The sequence below is a fragment of the Bos indicus genome, chromosome 10 (assembly GCF_029378745.1).
Source record: "Bos indicus isolate NIAB-ARS_2022 breed Sahiwal x Tharparkar chromosome 10, NIAB-ARS_B.indTharparkar_mat_pri_1.0, whole genome shotgun sequence".
NCBI lineage: Eukaryota > Metazoa > Chordata > Mammalia > Artiodactyla > Bovidae > Bos > Bos indicus.
In genome coordinates, this window is record NC_091769.1 from 35277486 (window position 1) to 35304161 (window position 26676).

General features: G+C 39.7%; 1 protein-coding gene across 1 annotated transcript in view; it reads right to left on the reverse strand.

Annotated features, from left to right (window-relative positions):
* FSIP1 (fibrous sheath interacting protein 1) overlaps positions 1 to 26676 on the reverse strand; it is a 208875-nt gene that overhangs the window by 134961 nt on the left and 47238 nt on the right. Inside the window, exons 7-10 of the mRNA XM_019968497.2 lie at positions 26251 to 26375; positions 24675 to 24785; positions 16214 to 16372; positions 5333 to 5473 (exon numbers count right to left, since the gene is read on the reverse strand). Of these exons, the coding sequence (XP_019824056.2) occupies positions 5333 to 5473; positions 16214 to 16372; positions 24675 to 24785; positions 26251 to 26375 (536 nt within the window). The remainder of the gene's footprint in view (positions 1 to 5332; positions 5474 to 16213; positions 16373 to 24674; positions 24786 to 26250; positions 26376 to 26676) is intronic.

The following is a 26676-nucleotide window of genomic DNA, read 5'->3' on the forward strand; positions in this document are numbered from 1 at the left end:
TCTGAACCTCCTCTTCTAGGCCATCCTTCCCTGGTTTCATCCTAAGTCAGGAAAAGGGTATCTTGATTCTTCTCCAAGGCTTCTCTCTCCATCTTCAATTTCATCCTCTATACTATATCTGCCTCATCCTTATCATAGAAACAAACTTATGTAAATGCCATATTAATAATGTTAATAATAACAATAATAATAACAACATTTACATAGCACTTGAAATGTATCAGACCCTGTTTGAAGCATTTTACATGTGTTAACTAATTTAATCTTCCTATCAGCCTATAAGTTAAGTATTAACTAACACTATCCCCATCTCACACACCTAGGAACTGAAGTGCTGAGAGGTCAAGAGACCTGTCCAGGGTCACACAGATACTAAGTACAGAGTTGAGATTCAAACCCAAGTAGTCTGGCTTTTAACCACTATGTCCCACATATAGAAGTTTATTTACTGTGACTATAACCCAGGTAGGTAATGTAAAGCAAAGTTGGGTTAGAAGGCAGTGTGGGCAGAGAAGCCTGCAGAGCACCAAAACAAGGGAAAGGGACTCTCAGAGCTAGATGGGAAAGTCAGAGATGAAAGGTACCAGAGGGCACCATATGAAAAATGATGGAGAGGGTACTTTTGGCATTTGTTGCCTATTCTATGAATATGGCTAGTTCCATTTCCTCCTGATTGCATCATCTTAAATTATCTTCACACAAGTAGTCTGCCTGACAGATCACGGCCAAAGCTAGTGGGAATCCACTAGATGAGAGGTGAATGGCTCAGCACAAATCTTCCCCGACATGTGAAAAAGAGCCCAAAGCACAGCACCTTCACATACTCACCATATACAAGCCGCTTGCTTGTACTGGAAAAACTGCCTACACCATCCACATCCAGCCATCTTTTTATTTCACTGAAGTATAGTTGATTTACAATGTTGTGTTAGTTTCAGGTGTACAGCAAAGTGATTCAGGTAAGATATATACTCTTTTTCAGGTTCTTTTCCATCACATACTATCACACAATATTGAATATAGCTCCTGTGCTATACAGTATGTCTTTGTTGTTTATATATTTTATATATAGTAGCATGTTTCTGTTAATCCCAAACACTTAACTCATACCTCCCTTCCCGCCTTTCTCCTTCGATAACCACAATTTCATTTTCTTTGTCTGTGAGTCTATTTCTGTTTTGTAAATAAGTTCATTTGTATCACGGTTTAACGTTCCACATGTAAGTGATATTATATGATATTTTTCTTCCTCTAACTTACTTCATTTAGTGTGATAACCTTCAGGTTCATCCATGCTGCTGCAAACGGCAGTATTTCATTCTTCTTCAGATCAGATCAGTTCAGTCACTCAGTCGTGTCCGACTCTTTGCAACCCCATGAATTGCAGCACGCCAGGCCTCCCTGTCCATCACCAACTCCCGGAGTTCACTCAGACTCACGTCCATCAAGTCAATGATGCCATCCAGCCATCTCATCCTCTGTCATCCCCTTCTCCTTCTGCCCCCAATCCCTCCCAGCATCAGAGTCTTTTCCAATGAGTCAACTCTTCGCATGAGGTGGCCAAAGTACTGGAGTTTCGGCTTTAGCATCATTCCTTCCAAAGAAATCCCAGGGCCGATCTCCTTCAGAATGGACTGGTTGGATCTCCTTGCAGTCCAAGGGACCCTCAAGAGTCTTCTCCAACACCAAAGTTCAAAAGTATCAATTCTTCGGCGCTCAGCCTTCTTCACAGTCCAACTCTCACATCCACACATGACCACAGGAAAAACCATAGCCTTGACTAGATGAACCTTTGTTGGCAAAGTAATGTCTCTGCTTTTGAATATGCTATCTAGGTTGGTCATAACTTTCCTTCCAAGGAGTAAGCATCTTTTAATTCCATGGTGGCAGTCACCATCTGTAGTGATTTTGGAGCCCAGAAAAATAAAGTCTGACACTGTTTCCACTGTTTCCCCATCTATTTCCCATGAAGTGGTGGGACCGGATGCCATGATCTTCATTTTCTGAATGTTGAGCTTTAAGCCAACTTTTTCACTCTCCACTTTCACTTTCATCAAGAGGCTTTTGAGTTCCTCTTCACCTTCTGCCATAAGGGTGGTGTCATCTGCATATCTGAGGTTCTTGATATTTCTCCCGGCAATCTTGATTCCAGCTTGTGTTTCTTCCAGTCCAGCGTTCTCATGATGTACTCTGCATATAAGTTAAATAAACAGGGTGACAATATACAGCCTTGACGAACTCCTTTTCCTATTTGGAACCAGTCTGTTGTTCCCTGTCTAGTTCTAACTGTTGCTTCCTGACCTGCAAACAAATTTCTCAAGAGGCAGATCAGGTGGTCTGGTATTCCCATCTCTTTCAGAATTTTCCACAGTTTATTGTGATCCACACAGTCAAAAGTGGATGAGTAATATTCCGGTGTATCTCATCTCCTTTATCCATTCATCTGTCAAGGGCCATTTAGGTTGTTTCCAAGTGGGATGCATGTATCTTTTCAAATTAGAGCTTTCATCTTTTCCAAATATATACCCAGGTGCTGTGCTCAGTTGGTCTGACTTTTTGCAACTCCATGGATTGTAGCCCACCAGGCTCCTCTGTCCATGGGAATTCTCCAAGCAAGAATACTGGAGTGGGCTTCCATGCCCTCCTCCTCCAGGGGATCTTACCACCCTGGGTGTCAAACCCAGGTCTCCCTCATTGCAGGTGAATTCTTTACTGTCTGAGCCACCAGGGAAGCCCCATATGCCCAGGAATGGGACTTAATACTAAACCCTCTGTACAGCTACCCAGCAAGTGTTACTCAAGCCTAATTTGAAAACCTTGCCCCAGATAGACCACTCCCACTGAGATCACTCTGACTTTCTTCCCTAGTATTTACCAGGAATCTGTGGCATTATGGCTTCCCAACTACCGTGTTTTCTTTTTCCTACACTACAAAGAAGAAAACTAATACTTCTAATGTCAGTCCTTCAAATCTCTTTAGGAAGTTATCATGTGTGATTTTTCTACCAAACCATTCCTCCCCTCCTTCCCACAACACACACACATGAATACATACATACATGAATACACACACACGTGCATGCATATCTTTCCTTCACCAGGCTAAATAAATACATCCAGCTTCTTCGACAATCATAATATGACCTGGTTTTAATATCTTCCTTATCTTTGTCACTCTACTATCCAAATGTGATCCATTTTGCTTACCTCTTCTTTGATGTGTAAAACAGAAGCAACAGTATACTGCTAACCTATACTGCTAAGGCTGCTGCTGCTAAGTCACTTCAGTCGTGTCCGACTCTGTGCGACCCCATAGACGGCAGCCCACCAGGCTCCCCCGTCCCTGGGACTCTCCAGGCAAGAACACTGGAGTGGGTTGCCATTTCCTTCTCCACTGCATGAAAATGAAAAGTGGAAGTGAAGTCGCTCAGTCGTGTCCGACTCTTAGTGACCCCATGGAGTGAAGCCCACCAGGCTCCTCTGTCCATGGGATTTTCCAGGCAAGAGTACTGGAGTGGGGTGCCATTGCCTTCTCCCTGACTCTTATTAGGCAGACCTAGATACCCTTTAAGTCTGAGCCAGTGCTGCTGTCCATGGCGGCAAATAAGAAGAGCAGTTCAGCTGGACATGACCGTGAGGGGTGAAGAACCTTGGTCAGTATTGGTGGACAGTCTTGAAGAGCTCTGAGGAGATCAGAATCTAATCAAAGTCACTTACCTGATACTTACTCTCATGGAACAGCTTATGAAATGGAATACGAGAGAAGAAAGTGACAAGATTATAAGAGGTTAGACAGGAGGTAAGGATGCTGAGAGAAGGATGATACAAGTAGGGACAAAAAAGAAAAGATTTTCAAAAACTCAAAAGGAACAGTGGTAAGACAGAGCCACAAATAGAAGTACTGGTTAACACTTAAAGAGGCCTGAAGTTCACTCAAGACAGTAGGATTTAGTAGGAAACAGAAAGTAAATACGGCTGACAATTATGATTGACCAGCCCTGGGAGACGATGCAGGTAGACTTGTAAGTTCAGCCTTGCCATGATTCATTTTAGGTTAAAAAAAAAATTAAACATGCAGCCAAAATTCAGAAACATCCAATGGGTAGCTGGAAAAATCACAGTATTACAAAGCATTTCTAACAGTCTTAAAATTAAGTTGATTTAAGAGTTTCCTCTCATCAGCAAAAATGCATCTTTAAGTGGCAAGCAATTAAAACATGAAATAGGCTCAAGATGGATTTAGGATGTATTAATATTAATGAGTATTAATATTAACTAAGATCATGCATCCGGCCCCATCACTTCATGGCAAATAGATAGGGAAACAATGGAAACAGTGACAGACTTTATTTTGGGGAGCTCCAAAATTACTGCAGATGGTGACTGCAGCCACAAAATTAAAAGACGCTGCTCCTTGGAAGGAAAGTTATGACAAACCTAGACAGCATATTCAAAAGCAGAGACATTACTTTGCCAACAAAAGTCCATCTAGTCAAGGCTATGGTTTTTCCAGTAGTCATGTATGGATGTGAGAGTTGGACTATAAAGAAAGTTGAGCACCAAAGAATTGATGGTTTTGAACTGTCATGTTGGAAAAGACTCTTGAGAGTCCCTTGGACTGCAAGGAGATCCAACCAGTCCATCCTAAAGGAGATCAGTCCTGAATATTCATTGGAAGGACTGATCCTGAAGCTGAAACTCCAATACTTTGGCCACCTGATGTGAAGAACTGACTCATTGGAAAAGACCCTGATGCTGGGAAAGATTGAAGGCAGGAGAAGGGGACGACAGAGGATGAGATGGTTGGACGGCATCACCGACTCAATAGACATGAGTTTGAGTAAACTCTGGGAGCTGGTGATGGACAGCTCAGCCTGGTGTGCTGTAGTCCATGGGGTCACAAAGAGTCAGATATGACAGAGCGATTGAACTGAACTGAATATTAATGATTAATAATATATTTTTATGAACCAAAAGTGGGAGTTATTTGAGCTTTAAGTTCAATATGTAAAGATGATCTTATACAGAATAACTACCAAATTTTTCCACACAAAAAAAGAACAAGTATGTCTCTTAAGACACAGAATATAGGCATATGGATCCTTATTCTGACTTCAGATAATATTTCACAGGTTTATTTTGTCATATTAATTAATTATAACACTACTTTATGTTCTATGAATTACAGTTTTAGCTTTTATTCAAATCCTTACTGACAAATCCCCATGTTTTCCTGACTGATGTAACACATAAAAACAATCATGAATTAGTCAAAGGAAATTGGGACATTTTAATACAATCAAATTGTTACTTTAAATAAAAAAAGACTTACCACATTTTCCTTCATCTTTCTTAGCTTTTCATCTATCTCTCTCAACCGATTCTGTTGATCCCGTTGTTCTTTGGTGTTTTGAAGAACCTTTTCTCCTGGAGCTACTTCTGTATTTCTATCATCACCATTAAGGTCAGGTTTCTAATTAAAAAAAAAGAAAATTCATACACAGGCTGAAACTGTACCATCACACATTTTTCCAGAGTAACTTAGCCTTGAAGGTTGGCTTTGCTTCTCATACAATATTTCTACTCTTCAAAATAATACTTAGAAATAATTTTCTAATGTCTTCCTATTTTGGGGGGAAAGGTCCAACTGTACATCAAACAAGAGGTGGTTGTGCAACAATGAGAAGAGAATTGGGCTTCTCAAAGTCAGGAGTTTTGAACTCTGGCTTTTCCTGGTTCCTGACTAAGATGGCCTTAGGGGAATCAAAAAACCTCTCTGAGCTTTAATTTCATCATCTGCAAAATGATAATAACTTTAAGATCTAGCCCCAAAGTTATCACAGTACATCACATGCATGCAGAAATCTTAATAACTAACAAATACAGGCTGAAGATATCCTTTGAAAAGAATAAACATTATGTAATGGAAGTATGGCAACCCACTCCAGTACTCTTGCCTGGAAAATTCCATAGACTGAGGAGCCTGGTAGGCTACAGTCCTTGGGGTCGCAAACAGTCGGACACGACTGAGCTACTTCACTTAATGGAAGTATCTCATTAGGCTTCAGTACTATCAGTAATATTTGAATTGACAGAACCATATTCTCCCAAAGTTAGTATTATTTCTAGATCATTAAAATGGATATTTCTTGACAGAAATCTGGTCTTGTATCTATAACTAAACTTCCTACATTTCCCCCACAGATTTCCTACTCTGTATTGTCATGAGGTAACAGGCAAAAATGACATTTTTTAAGTTGCCTTAGGCAGAATCTGCCCACATTCTCACTCCTTAAACAAGAGTTGGTCACCATTTCACTTTCAATGCCTTTTTCAATGCCTTTTTCATCAAGGTCTTTCTCTCTTCCTCACTGCCTCCTCATCATTCACTTGAACTAGTAGTTTTCAGACTCCGGTGTGCTTCAGGGTCGCCTCCAGAGCCCATGAAAACATTCAAAGGCTCAGGCTCCACCCTGGAGACTCTGACTCAATAGATAAGAACTAGGGACACCTGAAGAAAAAACTGCTCAAAAATTTGAGAACTACTGACTTAAAGGACAAAGTCCTCACTCCTTCATGGCTCTTTAGGCTCATCTCTTGTTGCTTGGGTCTCAGACTCAAAACTTCAGGGATATTGCCCACTGCTAGTTCTCCACTCTCAATGCCTCTTCCTTCCAACTCCTCATAGAGACTCCTAATTTTCTGAGCTCAGCACAAACATATTTCCCTAAAAAATATCTCCTGACACACACAGTAAAGGCAATTTCTTCCCCACTCATGCCACATGTTCCCTCACTGCACTCACTACACTGTCCCTGCCCAGACAGGGATCGTGACTGGTCCCACCCTGTGTCCCTGAACCCAACACAAACCTGAAGCTGATCAGCACTGCCAATAGACTGTAATTTCGGTTCTCAGAACTCTGATCACACCAATGTCTTAATGAAATTCATATTGCATAAAGCTCTAATGAAGAGACTATTAAAAGAGTATCTCAATTTCACGAAGTGACTCTCTTACATCTTATTTCCCCCAAAGGGGACTCACTTCTGGTAGCTCTAGAAGCATCCACTGAGTAAATTACAAGCGACAAGATCTTTAAGAAGGAAACCTAATGTTAAGGAGGAGTTTGTAATAGCTGGTACCAAGGTCTCCCTGCAGCTCTATGCATCCAGCATTTTATGGCCCACTTTGAAGTTAAGATACACAATGTCTCCATCTGTTTGAGCTGCTATTATAGAATACCACAGATAGGGTGGCTTATAAACAACAGACATGTATTTCTGACAGTTTTGGAGGTGTGGAAGTCTAAGATCAAGGTGTTGGCAAATTTCATATCTAGAGAAGGCCTGCTTCCTACTTCCTAAATGGCCATCTTCTGGCTACATCCTCGCATAATAAAAGGGACACAGAAGCTCTTTGGGTCTCTTTTATAAAGGCACTAACCCTATTCACCCCATGACCAAATTACTCCCAAGGCCTCCCCTCAAAATACAGTCACACTAGGGATTAGATTTCAACATATGGATTTGGTGTGTACATAGTCAGTCTATAGAATATAATGACCTGAAAAACACCCAAACTGGATTTCATTTTTAAATAGAAAAAATATCTTTTAAAGGACATTATTTTAAAAAAAATCTACAACCGTGATTTTCTAAAAATCATTGGATAGGCTAAAAAAGAAAAACAGAAAAAAAACTGTAAAGCAGACTTCATCAATATTTTTAAACTTTACTTATCCAAAGCCACCACTAAGAAAATAGACAAACCACAGGCTGAGAGAAAAATATGACACATAAATATGACACAGGATTTGCATCCAATATATACAAGGAATTCACACAATTCAATAAAAACAAGAATCAATTATTTTTTAGAATCTAGTTTTAAAATGACTTGAACAGATACTTCATAAAAAAAGATAACATAAATGACAAATAAGCACATGAAAAAATCCTCAACATCATTAAGTCATCAGAGAAATGCAAATTAAAGTCCCAATGAGGTCATTACATAGCCACTGCTGCTGCTGCTGCTGCTAAGTTGCTTCAGTCGTGTCCGACTCTGCGTGACCCCATAGACGGCACCCACCAGGCTCCGCTGTCCCTGGGATTCTCCAGGAAAGAACACTGGAGTGGGTTGCCATTTCCTTCTCCAATGCATGAAAGTGAAAAGTGAAAGTGAAGTCACTCAGTTGTGTCCGACTCTTAGCGATCCCATGGACTGCAGCCTACCAGGCTCCTCCATCCATGGGATTTTCCAGGCAAGAGTACTGGAGTGGGTTGCCATTGCCTTCTCTGACATAGCCACTAGAACAGGACAAAAGAAAAAGTTTGTTAAAATTAAACATTGGAGAGGTATGGAGCAAGCAAACTCTCACACGTTGTTGGTATCAGTATATAATGACACAAACATTTTAAGAACTGCTTGACAGTTTCTTAAAAAATTAAAATTAAAAAAAAATTTAAATGCTTGTCTAATCCTATGACTCAACAATTCTACTCCTGTGTCTCCATCTAAGAGAAATGAAAATGATGACTAAAACTTTGAACATGAATATTCAGAGAAGCTTCATGCACTTAGTCAAATGCCTACTAATAAGACCAGAATGATAAACCATAATGAACATTTGATGTAAGCTGGGACACTCACTCTTTCTCCCTGACCTCTGTCTTGTGGTTAGGTTTAGTCAATGTTGAGAAGGAGTGTTAGAAGGTTGGAGGGCAGCAAGAAAAAGAGTTTGGGGTATTCTCCCCTTCCACTCCCTGCTTTGCCACTATGATTTGGGCAGTAATATATCCCTGACATGCCCATTAAGGGGATTTTCTTAGATTCAACTGAATATTCATGTTCAAAAGCAAACAGAGGGCACACTTGGAGCCAGTCAGTTCAGAAAGATGAGCATGCGTGCTCAGCTGCTTAGTCATGTCCAACTCTTTTCAACCCTATGGACTATAGCCCACCAGGCTCCTCTATCCACGAGATTCTCCAGGCAAGAATACTGGAGTAGGTTGCCATTTGTTCCTCCAGGGGATCTTTCCAACCCAGGAATTGAATCCATGTCTCTAGCATCTCCTGCATTGGCGGCCAGATTCTTTACACTGAGCCACCTGGGAAGCCCCAGCTCAGAAGGCTATAGGACAGGAAACACAGTGTCAGGTATCCCTGGCCAATGGGAGTTTTTGCTGCAGTCCACATCATAACAATATAGGTACAAGGGGCAAGGAAGCCACCCTGGCTTAAATATTTCATATCCAATAGAAGCCTCATCTGTTGAAATGACTCCACAGGTACATTATCTGGGTCTCAGCAAGGGACATTCCCAGCCACAAGAATCACTGCATTTATGGCTTCCCCTTCAGGTCTCTATAATTCTTCCAATCCAGAGGTCATTTTTAGCATAAGCAAAGTTGCCCCCTATCATTGTTGACATTCCAACTTTCATCAGATTGCCACAGAAACAGCTCAAATTGTCATGCTGAAGAGGGAGGAGTTGGTTAATCCTCTGCTCATGCCCAATATGCTTACAATTTTGGATGGCAGATTCTTCTACCACAACTCTAGCCTCCCCAAGTTCCAGTACAATTTTTCTTTTCCCTAACCCCTGGTGCTAGTCTCTGAGTATCCCAGCATCCCTTATTGACTCCTTTCTTTTAATCTATGAATAGTTCTTTCATTTCATTATCTTCAAAATCCAACCTGGGTCAATTTCTGTTCCTTGCCCAGAACTCTGTGTATGTATGTGTGTATGTGCACACACTTGTTGAGAAATAGACTGGAAGGAAATTTAGCTTGATGGTAAATGGTAAGGTAAGGTAAAAATCTTGATTTTACCTTGTTTTTCTTAGACGCTTCTGTATTTCCTGAATTTTCTACAGTAAACCTATAGTGATTTCATATGCATAAAAATTATTTTTTATTTTTAAGAAAACAAAACATTACCAAGCCTATCTTCATTCTGCCTTGACAACATGACTCTCTTTACCAAAACATACTGGTCTTAAGGTTAGATTTTAGCTGAGTTCTGCAAGTCACTTTTTCTTTCCTGGTCTCAACTTCTTCTGAGAAAGTTTCTTCCAGTTCTGAAAGCTGAGTCTGCAATTCACCACAGTTAAAGCCAAGGATATATAATATCTTTCCTCAGTCTTTGTCTCTGATAGCAAAACCATATAGTACAAATATTTGAAAGACAGCATGTGATGAAAGCAGAGGCCAAGAAAAGGTAATCATCTGTTCTGGCAAAGATTGCATACTGGTATATTCAAGAAGCTCTGTGGTGCCAGGAGAGGTTCTGTTGTCACATCCAAGTGCCAATCAGTACCGTCTGTTTTCCTGATCATCAGAAAGATCTTGATTTCCTCTGGGTGAAAGTTTTTAGCAGATTTTCTGACCATGCATATTGTTTCTCTATTTCTTGAGTCATACAGAAATGCCTTTATTCAGTTAAAGTAAAATTCAGTTCCATAAAAATTCAGCTCTCTATAATATGCACAGAACATCTAAGGAGCCACAAGAATAGAACAGATCATGAGGTCAAGATATTTGCCGATTTGACTAATTGATTGCCTAGGGATTGTAAGTTCATGCTTAGAAAAATATCTGTGATGTTGACTGAGCCAACAGGGGTCTTTGAAGCTAAGTAAACCCATTTCTAAAAGCCAAATACAGAGGAAATTACTCACGCCTTCATAAGTTATCTGATATGAAAATAAGGCATTGAGTTAAGGGCCAGAAAAATACAAACCTGCCTAAACAAAGCCATCTTGCCCTGTGTTTTCAAGCTAATGGTATGCTTTTCCACAGGCTACTGCTATTTCCTGTCATCAGATGGATCTTTTGCCTGGCAGTACTAAAACTAAAGAAAAAAATCTTTTAGCCAGATTGTTTTTATCATTTTAAAATACTTCCATGAAATGAAAGAAATCTTGAGGCTTAGCATAGAAAAACCAAGAAATATAAATATAAACTTCAAAGTAATCTGTAAAACACAGGTAGCAAGAATTCCACAGATTTAATTGGGAATGTTTGCCACGTGGCGCAGTGGTAAAGAATCTGCCTGCCAATACAGGAGACACAAGAGATGCGGGTTCGATCCCTGGGTCGGGAAGATCCCCTGGAGGAGGGACCAAAAGGAGCCTGGCAGACTATGGTCCGTGGGGGTCACAAAGAGTCTGAATGACCAAGCTTGCACATGCACATGTTTGCCAGGTTAGAGGCAAGGATGTCTGAATTAACTTCCTGTTTATTCCTCAATCCACAAACCCATGCTCTCTTGGCATACTTCTATATTATTTTTTAATGAACAGATGGTCAATAAGATTTCTGTGCTTGTGACTAACATACCTAAAAAAACTCCTCAGTTCCTGACCTTGATCAGCATGTTAAGTAATTTGAGGTCAAGTGAACAGGATGGCCATTATTGGAACTCTGCAAATTCCTGGACTCAATAATAAAACATCTTTTAAGATTACACATCAAACCATGTTTTATATTTCCTCAAGGTTAGCTAACATTGAAACAGAAAGAGATCGAAAAACAGTTAAATGCTGGTCAAAATTTTCTTGGCAATAGAAGAGGTAAATACAGCTACAATTTTCCTCAATCAAATGTTTGTTAATATTTGTTGGTCTTATCAAAATCATATACAACTGAATCAACAGTTTAAGAACAAGAAAATAAATCGAGTTGAGGAAAACCTTTATAGTCAATTAAACTAGCTGACTTAAGAACAAAGAAATTCCTCATACGTCAATGAGAGCCATTTCTGAACATTCTCTCCCAACCAGGAAAACAAAATCTAATGATGAACTGGAATGCTAGATTTAATAAGACTGATTGCATGAGAGATGAATAAATTACACTTCTTTACAAGAGCCAAACTGAATAGAATTTATTATTGAATCCAGTTGCTAAGGACTTAAACTGAGTGCTTACATAACGCCTATATCTTGGATATTTCCGGAGAAAGCTGGAATGTAACACAGCTGCAAATAAGAAATACAGTAACTAAATTATAGAACATCACTCAATTTTATGGTGGGATTTACAGTACGTGGAAAGAAATAACTGATTTGTTGGAGGTTAGGGGATGGATACAAAAAGGTATGCACAGTTAAACCGCAGATCCTAAGGAAAAAAATTGCTTCAATTAGTTCTCTTTTGCTATGATGAATGAAAATAAAAAGCAGATGTAAAACTGCAACCACATGATATTACTCACATTACAGCAACAGCAGCCATTCTTTCTTCTGAAAGTGACCACAAGCTTTGTTTTACACTAAAGAAATCAGACATGTGAAAGCCAAATGCTGCTTTTAAAACATCTCCATGAAGCTAACAGCAAGGGCACCTACATGAGAACATTGTAATCCATAAGGAAGAGATTCCTCATCTGCCCCTTTCACAACAACCAATACTTCCTTCATCTCAGAGTCACCTCTCTGCTGCTGCTAAGTCACTTCAGTCGTGTCCAACTCTGTGTGACCCCATAGACAGCAGCCCACCAGGCTCCCCCGTCCCTGGGACTCTCCAGGCAAGAACACTGGAGTGGGTTGCCATTTCCTTCTCCAATGCATGAAAGTGAAAAGTGAAAGTGAAGTCGCTCAGTCGTGTCCGACTCTTCGAGACCCCAGGGACTGCAGCCCACCAGGCTCCTCCATCCATGAGATTTTTCAGGCAAGAGTACTGGAGTGGGGTGCCATCGCCTTCTCCAACTCTCTGGAGCCCCTCAAATTATTGATTCATCCTGGGCTTATGTGCCTACCAGTTTAGCATCTTATTGTTTCCACAGTCAGGTAAGTCAGAAACCCTGCGTGTTTCAACTTGTTTGGGAACTTATTTTCTTGATCAAAATTTTAAAACTTTCAAATGAATTTTTAAAATATCACTCCTTATTAAAATACCACTCCTTCATCAAACTTTCCTTTCCCTGTGTTCCCCAAGCATATGTTTTCCATACTTCTCATAAGATAAGTTCCCATACTGTGGTACTTCTTTCACTGAATGGTCGGCCCACTGCACAAATTGGTCTATGTTTATATGTCCTATCCTCTAGTACCCTACAAGCTGCTTTAAGGTCAGAAGTAAAGCCACATACTAATCTGGATACTCAACTTCCACCACCACGTCATCTCTCATGAAATAACAGGCATTCAAAGACGTTTTGATGGCCTGGGCAGGGGCTGGGCAAGTTACTTAAATGCAAGAAGTAGGCCCATGTTTTGTAGGCAACACAATATGGCGTGATGGATGGTGTAGCAAATTGGAGAACTTGTGCTTCATGGAAAGCAGCAGTTGCTACTCAGCTCAGTCCTATACTTTGTCAATCAGTGCTTCAAGCCTAATGTTGCCAGATTTTCTAATCTTTCAAAAGAAACTAGAAATCTGGACTTTTTATATGAGTTCACCCATTTTCACCAGTTTTCAACCTCATGCTATGTGATGGTGGCCTTCTCCAGGGACTCTGACCTCCTCTACCTCACTCACTGGTTTCTCTTCCTCCTCCTATCCCTCACTTGAAATGAACTCTCTTGATATTCCTTACGGATGAGCTTTCTCCCTCTCCTCTGAACCAGCAAAGCACTTTGCTCATAGCCTTCTATTGTTCTTACCTATGATGTCTTGTACCACAGTTATCTATATATATTCTGTGCCTCTCACAAGGCAATAAGTTTCTTAAGTCACTTATTATATTAATAATAACATCTTTTGGGGTCAAACACTGTGCTAAGTATTTTACACATATTAACTTATAACTCACCTACACTTTAAAAGAACCCTCAGGAATAATATTATCATGACTATTTTACAGATGAAGAAACTGAGGTTTAAAGTGCTTCTAATTAACACCCAAGTCCTCAGAGCCAGTAAGTGGAAAAGCCAGAACCTGAAACAAGGCTTTCTCACCCCACAGTTCTATATGTGCCTGACTCATCTTTAAACGCTCTACAATTCCTTGCATACAGTGAGCACTTGATTAACATTTGTTTAATTGATTGTTGAAAATAGAAATTTATATTCCACTTAAAAGACATTTTTTTCTTAAGGAACATGGAGAAAAATTACTGATGAGTTAATGGTTTGCAGAAAGCTTAAAAAACCATGACTGTGCGTTATGAATATTTGTGTTCAGCAATAGATTGGAGGCCATTCATCAACTGAATAGATATGCAGGGTTTATCCTGAGATACTTTTCAGTGTATTATTCAAAGAGAATTCCAATCCAAAAATAATATCCGTAAAGTAATCTGCCATGCTAGCATTTCTAGCCTGAAAATTCAATGTGCAATACTGGTTTTAGTTAGAAATGAGGAAATGCCAACAGGAGATTTAATAAAAGCTCAAAAGATTTTTTTTTTTTTTTTTGCATACAAGGAGCATTAATTACCTCCTTTCAATAACTAGGATGTTACATTTCTGTTTCTGCATCCAGTAGGAGTCCCAAAATGCAGTTTTATCTTTTCTCTAAATATAGTTTGTTTCACATAAAAATATATAATATCAGTATGTTACAACTAAGTAATGTACTGGTTTTCCCTTTTATTATTTTTTAAATATTTTGTTTAAATCATAAATGCTAACTTTGAAATGTGATTTAGATGACAATGACAGCATCTGATCATTGTCATCTAACAAATTTCTAAATTCTAAGTTTCTCTTTCAAGAATAACATTTGATGATTGTGAAAAAGACATTTTCTGTATTTTGGACCATTATCCAGCTTTGAGATCTCAGCAGCCTTTGAAATCTAACAACAATAACAACAACAAAAATCAGCTATAACAGAGAAAGAACAAAGAATATCCCTGAACAATTTTATTCCCCTGTCCTGGCTTCCTCCTTTTGGGAATGGGTACCCAGTAAACATAAATAAACTAGCAGCAAAAATGCTGATGTGTCAAAGTCCTGGGGTATATTTGGGTGAGGACAGAGATTCTATAGTTCTTAGAACTCTGCCCCTAGTCCAGAAAACAGTGGTTCCCACTACCACCACCGAGCTGTGTAAAGGGCTCAGAGGCAGCTGTGCCTGGTCCTTAGGAATGTAATTTAAGGAAGCTGTGATGACTCCATAAAGGTTCCCTCACAACCAAACTTTCTTGGGAGCATATTAACACTGCTCCCTTCCCTTAAGGTAGTTCAACTGACCCAAATCCAGATCCCTAACCTTCAACTGACAGCTTGAAGAAAAGATTCACTATAAATAAGAATTATTACCTATAGACTACTGATATTATTTACATTTTTAAAAAAACAAGTAAAATCACATGCATCTAATATCGTAAGAAAATGATTTGGCGATATGTTTACAAAATTGATGGAGGATTAGTAGACTAACAAATGACCAGCCATTTTCTCTTCAGGCAAAATTACCACCCAACTGCAAACTAGATCCCACAAAATACTGACACCTAGGGCAGGAAAAGAATTTACTTTTCCAAAGATGCTGCCATTCTTCTGCTCTTCTTCACCTTCCACGAGCTACATAAAAGAATATCTGGGGGAACTATCAAGTGAAGAATCCTCACAGGATAGAGGTCATCAGCATGGCGAGCTTCGTTGTTTAGTCACTCAGTTGAGTCTGGCTCTTTGAGACCCCGTGGACTGTAGCCCAGCAGGCTCCTCGGTCCATGGGATTCTCCAGGCAAGAATACTGGAGTGGGTTGCCATTTCCTTCTCCAGGGGATCTTCCTGACCCAAGGATTGAACCCACATCTCCTACAAGTCTCCTGTACTGCAGGCAGCTTTCTTTACCACTGAGCCACAGGGAAACCCATATGGTGAGCTTCACTGCTTGTTAAATTAAAGGAGCTAGAAGAATGTGGCAGAGTAAGGGACAGGTGACTATCATTGCTAACTCCTAGAACCAAGGAACAGACAGAAATAAAGCTCTCAAAGGAATGAGTACTGCATTGATTCTCTTCCCTCTCCTCTCCTCTGTTCATGATCAAGAATTAGCTTAAGTCATAAAGATATTAAAATAAATATTTCCTCAGTAACCCCATCCTAGCAAATTATCAACTGAAAGAACAATGAACAGAAAGTCAGCCAGGGAAAATACACACTGCTGTGGAAATCACTATCACTACAATTATAGTCATGGGAAAAGCAACTGGGAAGAAATCTCTTTAGTTAACAAGAAGATTGTCAAACGATGTGAACTAGCGTAGGTACATACAAACCTGAAATCTATAGGCTCTTGAATCAAATATACCTTATCATTCTGATGTTCTGGTCTTGGAGAAGAGCTGAAAATTGTTGGGTAGGTGGCAGAAAGTTCTTGGAGTTTTGTATCAATTTCAGCAAGCTGCTGATGCTGGGTGACTGCAAGCGTGTATCCTTCTCCTGGGACCAGCCAGCCACACTGACCTCCCTAAAAGGAAACAAGGGTCACCAGGTCATTCTCACACTACATTTTTCCCAAAATATACCTTTCAAACAGCCACATCAATGCTCCTCACAAAAACAAATAAAAATTTTAAATTAAAAAAATAGAATTAACTTGGGATAGTACAAGAAAAAATTAAATAGTTTAAGGTTTCATTATCTGCCAACTCTGCATATTCTTATATTTTGCAGGGTTTTCCCACTATGGAATAAATCTCTTAGCCTCAAAGTCTGAGTCTCATAATATCCATATTTCTCCACTCTGGAAAAGTGGTTTGTTGAATAGGAAGAAATCATGTTTACACTATAGTGGACATGTTATTTTCAAAATTTGTCCCTGAAAAGTAATTGAGTCTATAAACTCAGTTGTTTGGGTTTCAAGATCACAACTGGCCATTCAACCAACATTAGTTTCTCTTTTTTATTTTTAGTTTTATAAATTAATTTTTATCAGAGTATCGTTGCTTTACAATGTTGTATTGTTTTCCACTGTACAGCAAAATGAATATATGTATATGTGTACTTTGGCCACCTCATGCAAAGAGTTGACTCATTGGAAAAGACGCTGATGCTGGGAGGGATTGGGGGCAGGAGGAGAAGGGGATGACAGAGGATGAGATGGCTGGATGGCATCACCAACTCGATGGACATGAGATTGAGTGAACTCCGGGAGTTGGTGATGGACAGGGAGGCCTGGTGTGCTGTGATTCATGGGGTCGCAAAGAGTTGGACACGACTGAGCAACTGAACTGAACTGAACTGAACTGATACCTATATCCCCTCCTTTGGATTTCCTTCCCATTCAGGTCACAACCGAGCATTAAGTAGTTCTTTGCTCTATATGGTATGTTCTCATTAGTTATCTATTTTATACATAGTATCAACAATGTATATGTGTCAATCTCAATTTTAGTTTCTTCATACGTTAAAAGCCATTCATAATATTTCATTCAAAAATCCCCTACTGGACATATGTATACCTATGGTTGATTCATGTTGATGTTTGGCAGAAAATAACAAAATTCTGTAAAGCAATTATCCTTCAATTAAAAAATAGATTAAAAAAATTTTTTAAATCCCCTACTGTGGGGAGGCCTTATACTGGGCACTAGTGATTCAATATGAATCTCACACATTCCTGCCTTTAGGAGTTCTCAGTCCCTTGACAGCAAAGATTTTAACAAGGTGTGAAAAGTATTGGTAAATCCAGGGCTCCACGGGGATCAGGGAGGGTCAACTAGCCTCTCTGAACAGGAAAGAGCAAGGATAAAAAGTGTTTGGAGAAGGCTTCCTAAAGGAAATAATCAATCTTAGTAACATCTTAGAGAAACAACACAATTAGCTGTGCACTTTAAAACTGGAGCTGGTGAGGGTGAGATGGTAGGCAGAAAATCCAGTTAAGAAGAAAAAGCCACAATCTAAAAGAAAAGTGATGAGTGTCTGAACTTGGAATGTTTCCTAGGAATGCAGAACACAGAACCAATTCCAGAGATACTTAGGAAGCAGAATGTACAGAATCTGGAAATAATTTGATGGAAGAATGAGGGAGGAGTATGAATCAAGAATAAAAACCAAATTTCTGATTTTTATCAACTAGGGGGATAGTGGTCATATGGATCAAAATAAGGAATATCCAGACACACAGTAGGTTTAAGGAGGCAAATGATAATGAATTCTGTTCGGGGCCTTTCAATATTCACAGATATCCCTAGGATATCCACAGATTATGTCAGATAGTTAAATATGTTTGTCTGAAGTTCAAGATAGAGACTTGGAAATAAGTATTTTGGACTCACCCATAATTCTATAGTGATTCAAACCCTCAGAGCATGGGAATGGGTGAGGTCACAAAGAGAAGCGTGAAGACAGAAGACCCATGAAGAACACTAACAACAAAGGGGCAGATGGAGGGCAAGGAAGCATGAGAATTTCATGCCCTTTGGTTTCATGACTCTAAAACCAGGGATCAATCCCTAAGTGGTAACCAGAAAAAGTACATGCAAAAACTTATGCAGAAAGACTTAACATGTGTCTCTCCCTGGCCCCAGCATCCTATCTCCGTTCCTGCTTCAGTGACACTAATACTGCATAAGCCTCTCTAGGGAACAGGTCCCCACCAGACACTCCTTCTCCCTACCCACTGACATCAAGAAGACAAGCAAATGAACTAGATTCAGTCAATTGGAAGTAAACACCCTGCCTGGACTTAGACTGTTGAGGGAGAGAGAGATTCAAAGATGCCAGGAAGGTGGGAAGAGATTAACCGTGACAGCAACAGCAGCGAGGAGCCAGTGTTGGAGCAGGGAAGGCGGCGGCAGTGCTCGCTAGCATGGGTGTCTGGCGTCTGGCGGCTGCAGTGCAACCCTGAACCAGCCTGCTTCTGAGGAGTTTCTAGGGCCATTTTTCTGTCTATTTTTTCTGGCCATTTGCTTGATTTCTGCCTGGTTTACAAACTTGGTCCTTCAAACTTTCCACTGTACCTTTGAGGTACCCAAGTCTCCCAAAAAATTCATTTTCTCCCTTTTTTAACCAAAATTTGCCTCCATTTCTGGCAACCCAAAACACTGAATTTTTTTGCCATGTTACTTATAATAAAGGATAATTTCAAAAAGTCTGAAAATAGGGAGAAAGTGAGATTATACTATATCCATATAAGATATACTATAGCAATAAACATTTAAAATATACTTGCAAGTTGGCATATGAAAATTATACATAATTATAAAAAATCTAATTAGTCATAAATAAATTCTGATCTTTTTTCCTAAGTAAAAGTGATATAAATACTGTATGACCTAAGAGAAATAAGAATCTGACACACACACAAAATAAAAACTATGGAATCAATGATTAAATATTGGTTAATAAATTTTAAATTCTTGTTTGAATGGAATTCTTTTTAAGTGACTGAAGTAAAAGAAACTGTTCAACTAAGTGCAGCAGAAATTGAAATGTTTCATGTTTTATACTGTAACAGAAGGAAATTGTGTGTTGTTGTTTAGTCGCTCTGTCATGTCTGACTCTTTGCAACCCCATGGACTGCAGCACGCCAGACTTCCCTGTCCTTTACCATCTCCCAAAGTTTGATCAAAGATATGTCCATTGAGTTGGTGATGCCCTCCAACCATTTCATCCTCTGTTGTCCCCTTCTCCTCCTGCCTTCAATCTTTCCCAGCATCAGGGTCTTTTCTAATGAGTTGGCTCCTCTCATTAGCTGGCCAAAGTACTGCACCTTCAGCTTCAGCATCAGTCCTTCCAATGAATATTCAGTGTTGATTTCCTTCAAGATTGACTGGTTTGATCTCTGTGCTGTCCAAGGGGCCCTGAAGAGTCTTCTCCAGCACCACAGTCCAAAAGCATCAATTCTTCAGCGCTCAGCCTTTTTTATCATCCAGCACTTACATTGTACACGACTACTGGAAAAACCATAACTTTGACTATACGGACCTTTGTCAGCAAAGTAATGTCTCTGCTTTTCTAATTCACTGTCTAGGTTGGTCATAGCTTTTCTTTCAAGGAGCAAGCATCTTTTAATTTGATGGCTGCAGTCACCATCCACAGTGATTTTAGAGCCCAAGAAAATAAAGTTTGTCACTGTTTCCATTGTTTCCCCATCTATTTGTCATGAAGTGATGGGATGCCATAATCTTCATTTTTTGAACATTGAGTTTTAAGCCAGCTTTTTCACTCTCCTCTTTCACCTTCATCAAGAGACTCTTTAGTTCCTCTTTGCTTTCTGCCTTAAGGGTGGTATCATCTGGGTATCTGTGGTTATTGATATTTCCCCTGGCAATCTTGATTCCAGCTTGCGCTTCATCCAGCCCAGCATTTCGAATGATGTACTCTGCAAATAAATTAAATAAGCAGGGTGACAATATACAGCCTTGATGTACTCCTTTCCCAATTTGGAACCAGTCCATTGTTCCACATCTGGTTCTAACTGTTGCTTCTTGACCTGCATACAGGTATTTAACATGTAGTAGATGATGTTGGAGAAGGCAATGGCACCCCACTGCAGTACTCTTGCCTGGAAAATCCCATGGACGGAGGAGCCTGGTAGGCTGCAGTCCATGGGGTCGCTAAGAGTCGGACACGCCTGAGCAAGTTCACTTTGACTTTTCACTTTCATGCACTGGAGGAGGAAATGGCAACCCACTCCAGTGTTCTTGCCTGGAGAATCCCAGGGACAGAGGAGCCTGGTGGGCTGCCGTCTATGGGGTCGCACAGAGTCGGACATGACTGAAGTGACTTAGCAGCAGCAGCAGCAGATGATGTATGTGTTTCTGCCTACACTTGCAATGTGTAGGAATCTCGCCTCCCTAAGACAGAACCCAGAAAATGCTTTTCACCACCTGCTTTACAGCTAGGATTCAGGCCAGAATGAGGGTCTACAATCAGATTCACCCGTCTAGTATTGATTTAGATGTGAGGAATTTAAGATCTGATGCAAAACCCATTTTGCTGGGAAGGGTGACAGCAGAGGCTTCCGGCTTTGGGGAAAGTCATTAGTAGTTGTGAGTTCCCAACACAGGGAAAAATCTTTAACAAATTCAAAGTATCCTAGACAAATTGAAGAGAACATTACATCCATGGAATGAAACATGCCACTGTAAGGAACAACCAGCAGGCATGAGTTCTGAGGAATTCAAACATAATTACCATGTTAGTCATCTTTATGTTGGATTTGTCAGAGGTGAAGTGGCAGAGCACTCCAAAAGGACATACAGATACTTGAAAGAATACAGCAAATCCGAAGCATGGCAACAAGTCTGGTACCGTTTCAGGAAACAATAGATAGATCAGTCCCTTCCTCAAAATGGCAGTCCCTTCCTGCCACATTCACGTCTTCCTCCTCTGATCTCTATTCCATCATGTGTCACCACCTATCCGGCGTCATAGAATCTCCATATAAAATATCTCCCACATCAGATAATGAAAAAGGACACCTTCTCCTCAGAGGACTTGCAGAAAGAACTTTCAGCAAATATTAGTTTAAAAAATAATAATAACTGTAAAAATAGCAACAATCTCAAAAGAGGGCTGCACAAGCAAAGTAAGCAAAATAGAGATGTTTGAAATTCAACTCAGAAAACTGTAAAATGAATGTAGATGAGCAAAAGGACAAAAAGGATAAAGATTATGAGAAAAATACTTGAAGGCCTGGAGGAGAGATCCTGGAGGAGATTCTATACCCATGTATGGGCTTGGTACATAGACTGACCTGGTCCCCTTTTCCAATGTCCTCCTCCTTCACCTTTCTCTGCTAAAATAACAAGAAGTAAAATCCTTGGATCCCCGGTCTTGACTGCACAGCTGTATGAAATGGATGACCATGTGCAGTCTTAGCTTGGCCGGTGAGGTGCAGGTGGAAGTCATGGGGAGACCACAGCTTCCCAAGCGAAAAGGCAAAGCTTCAGAGGTATCTCTTTTACCCTTTCCTTTCCCCCTTTCTTTCTGCCTGGAAAATTTACACATTATCTACAGATATAGCAGTCATCTTGCATGCTGAAAAACAAAAACACATTAAGACCATGAGTCAAGAAGATCAAAAGACACTAGCTACTTACACTTGGATTTCTTGTCACAAAAAAAAAAAAAAAAAAAAGTAGGTTTCTTATTTAAGTCATGGTTTTTAAAGTTTTCTGTGACTTGCAATTAATCCCATTCCCACCTGATACCCACTTTATAGGAAGCCCAAAAGGAAAGAAAAAGAGATGACAGAAGAGAAGAAATAACAGAAGATAATTTTCTGAACAGATGAAAAAATTGAACCTTCATGTAAAAAGTGCCTACATAGAAGATGCCATGCAAGACAAAAATATTTTTAAAGATGTACACAAATAAGTTCTGACAAAATTGGTGAACTCAAAAATAAAGAGAAAAATCCTACAAGCTTCCAGAAAGGATTTTACATCTAGAATTTAGTTAACACCATTTAAAGCTACCATTTGAAGCCATCATTCAAGGGGGAGATATGGGCTTCCCTGGTAGCTCAGCAGTTAAAGCATCTGCCAGCAATGCAGGAGACCCGGGTTGGATCCCTGGGTTGGGAAGATCCCCTGGAGAAGGAAATGGCAACCCACTCCAGTATTCTTGCCTGGAGAATCCCATGGACAGAGGAGCCTGGTGGGCTACAGTCCACGGGGTCACAAAGAGTTGGACACGACTGAGAGACTTCACTTTCACTTTCACTTTTCAAGTGGGAGAAGAATTAATTTTTGAATATGCAAACACTCAAAAATTATCTACACACCATCATATTTAGGGGAATTCTTTTAATTCCAGAAAAATAACTCAGGAAAAATGATTTTGACCCCATGGACTATAGCCCACCAGGCTCCTCTTTCCATGGGATTTTCCAGGCAAGAATATTGCAATGGGTTGCCATTTCCTCCTCCAGGGGATCTTCCTGACCCAGGGATCAAACTCACAACTCCTGCCTCTCCTCCATTGCAGCCAATTCTTTACCACTGAGCCATCAGAGAAGCCCCAATAAACAATTAGTTGAGTTTAAATACACAGGTAATAAGGCGGTTTTAAAATTTGGCTACTGTTGAGAAAGATTCCTGAAATATAAGAAGCATACTATTTTTAAAAGGAAAACTTATAACATCCTGAAAAGGAAAACTTATAACATCCTGGAACTAAAATTCCAAGTGATTTCAATGCATTCTAGAGAAATGGGAGAAGAGGGAAATCAAAGCATACCAAAGATCCTGCCCTGTTAAGACGTAAGATTTTAGAAATTAATTAATTATTGAAGAACCTCTAGAAAGGAAAGCAGCCCACTGCCAACACTCTGATCCTAGTCCAGTGAGACCATTTTAGATTTCTGTCCAGGAGAAACTGAGCTGAGAAGACCTAACTTTCTAAGGTGACAGAACTGGGAAGTGACAGATCCTGCTTTCTAGCCAGTCTGCCAAAGCCAGCACTCAACCACTCTCCTAAACCACCTCCAGTGTCTGCAGATCCATTTTCCATTTCGCCAGAACACAGTGTCAGCTGTGAATACATAACCTGGAGGAATATACACCAGCCTTTCTTGGAGTGGGAATTATAGAGAATTGGTTTTTTTTTAATCTGAATTTCTAGTTTCTCTTGACAAATTGGAGGATCCAGGCAGCCCTGGGCAGGGATTTCTAGGCAGCAGCAGCCACTGACTGGCATACTGGCCCAGGTATTGCTGCACATGCACTGCTTTTTAGCCAGAGCTAAAACTGCCCTCTGAACCTACATGTCTTAGGCTGGGTTCCCTAGACCCAGAACCTGAGGCAGAGATTCCTGTTTAAGTGACTTAGCGGAAGAGTGCTTTCAGGATTAGAGGTGTGAGGAAAGCAGGCTAGGAACAAGGGAACAAAGCCAGACAAGGGTGTTGTCTCAGCTGAAGACCGACTGACCCCTGGGGAAGCTCTGGAGGACAAACTGCAGCACACAGCTCATCCTATTTCAAGGTGAGGAAACAAAGGGGCCGGGCGGGGTCGGGGGGGCGGGTGCCATCCTTTCCTGGACTGGTCAGCTCCCATTTGGCCCAGGACAATTCTCCAGAGAAGGAGTCACAGCAGGGGATGGATGCACAGATTTGCTAGGTAAAAGGCTGCTCCAGGGTGTCAGCAGCAGTCACCGTATTATCTCTATTAAACACAGGAGAATAAAAATTAGATGACAGCGCTAAGAGTTTCAAGGAACACAGGACAATGTATTTCTTTGTGGAAGTAAGAACAGAGCTAGAAGTTTAGTATGCAAACAAGTGCAAATGTTGAGCCTGCGTTACTCACGTGACCTGCCCAGGCCCTGTAAATACTCACATTCACACCATGGATTCACTCCTCAGACTCAGCCTGTGCTTGCCCCAGACTCTTCAGGGAACTGAATACCCAACATTACCTGGACAGGAGCTGGATGGTGCTCTTAAGGATTACTAAAGATTACACTGAAATTATGTGGAATTGGTTTAGGGATAATAAGAAATGTCCAAAAAAAAGGATCCAGAGAAACATATCTCTATGTCATCAATGAGCAAGCCCGTCACATCACAGGCAGAGGGTATTATTGTGAAAACCAACGTGTAGGCCACTCTTATAATGCCATAAGAGAGTCAATAATGAATCAACAAGAATAAATTGGAAAATTTCGATAAAAATAAAATTGTAAAACAGGATTTTTTTAAGTTAAAAATATTGCCTCATAATTTGAAAAATTACTGCAATTTTTGCTATTTGATCAACAATATGATTTTAAAAATAAAAATTAAGACATGTGGAGCCTGTAGAATATCAGAGTTTACTTACCTCAGAACTGGACAGCCCTGAATCACTATCGTCTAAGTCCTTCAAAAGTTCAACCAGCTTTTCCTTTTCTCTGTCAATCATAACCACAGGTTTTCCTGAATTCTTGGCCAACTACAGAATGTATCAAAAGAAAATATTAAATACTCAAAGCAACTCATAGTTCAGGAAAAATTAAAATGGAATCTGAGGCTTCTACAATACAGATTCACTAAGGCAAAATTTGTTATATTAGGCATTTTCATTTGCTGGGTAATTTTGTTTTATTCTAAATTTTGGAAGAGCTCCATTATCCAAGCAAAGATATTCAACCATCTCAACAAACATTTTATATAAAAAATAAAACATGGGCAGTTTGCAAACCTCTCTTTATATTAAATGTATCAAATGCAACATACTTGCTGAGACATTTGGGAGGAATCTTACCACTTTCTATGTGATATATATCCACTAAATGAAACGGCTTTTAAGTTTCAAGACTATCACATCAGGAGTTTAAATAGGATTCAGTTACTATTGATAAAAGGAAAAAGGAAAATCTATGGTGGAACTGCTATCTGTGTCAGCAAGAACTTGGATGTGGGGAAAACCCTACTGCTCTTGGAAAATTATACATTAAGTCAACAAACAATGAGCCAGTGCAAAAAGAGCAAGCTGGCAAAGGTTTCTTTCAGATCATAGGAACATGGAGCACATAAAAGTCAAGAGTCCCAGAGGCCAGTCCTGGCAGTGGCAGGCTGACCCATGAATCCAGTCTCCCTGGAAAAGACATGCTAATTGTGGAAAACATCAGGCTTGAACTATGAAGAATTACTTAACTCTCTCCTCTTAAAACGTCACACTTATCAATGTAGCTTTCTAGTGACTTAACTGCCTGAGTGGCTTGCCATGAACCTTCTGTTCACCATACTTTTATTTCTTGCTATAAATTATTTCACATTCTGGTCGAATACAGGAGTCCTTGTGCCCTTGGTTAGTCTAAGTCTGCCTGGAGGACAAACCAAGTCAGACTGCACAGCCTTTAAAACCAAGTTAAGCCTCTATATCAGTGAGCTAATCAAAGCAAGAGACAAACAACAGGCTGCTCCAGGAGCTGGGAGAGGAGAGGCAGGGCCAGTAGGCAGACAACCAGTTGACCTCTCCACCTCTGCCAAGAGCATTTTCCACTCAAATTTCTAAATGCACCAACCATAAAATCAGTCCCATTACTTTAAAGAAAACCAATTTTATTAATATGCAATTTAAAATCTGGGAAACAGTATATAAAACTATTATTTAAATAAATGTTTTTCAAATTGCAGGAACCAGATTCATTTCTGGGCAATGAAACAAATGTATTAAGTTGCAGCTAGCAATTTTTAAGAGGGTAGGATGAGATAGAATAGGCTAGGATGGAGTGAAAATAGTGAAATTAAGCATTGGTTCATAAAACTTCTCTTACAGTTATATAAATTGCTTCAATTACATATACATGTATCATGGTCAAAAAAAATTTTTTTTAAGACAACGAACATAGCTATCTCCATTTTTGCAACTCATTTAGTCCCACATTCTGGCTTCTAAATTTCTAGGTACATACCTCAATGTTTCGCTTAATAAAATCCTGGCTGTGTTTACCCCTGAGTTCAATCTTTTCTGTATTTGAGAAAGGTTTATTTTCTGCTTTGATCATTGACTCATTTCTTTCCACATCATAGGTAGAATCTAATAATAAAAAAGTTCAAAATTTTTTCAGAATTATAATTGTCCATTATGCCAGAATTTACCTTAAGCATATATTGAAACATATAAGAAATAAACACACGCAGAAAAGGTCCTAAATTTCAGATCAGAAACTTAAGACACACAAACATTTATTCTTAAAAAGATAAATGTGCTACCATAATTTACAATGAAGTTCTCATAAAACTTTTGTTATTATCATGTGTCAAACTTCTTGCTGTTGATTTCTTTGGAATCATGGGAGATATGAAAAGAACTTCAAGCAATATACATGAAGGAGAAA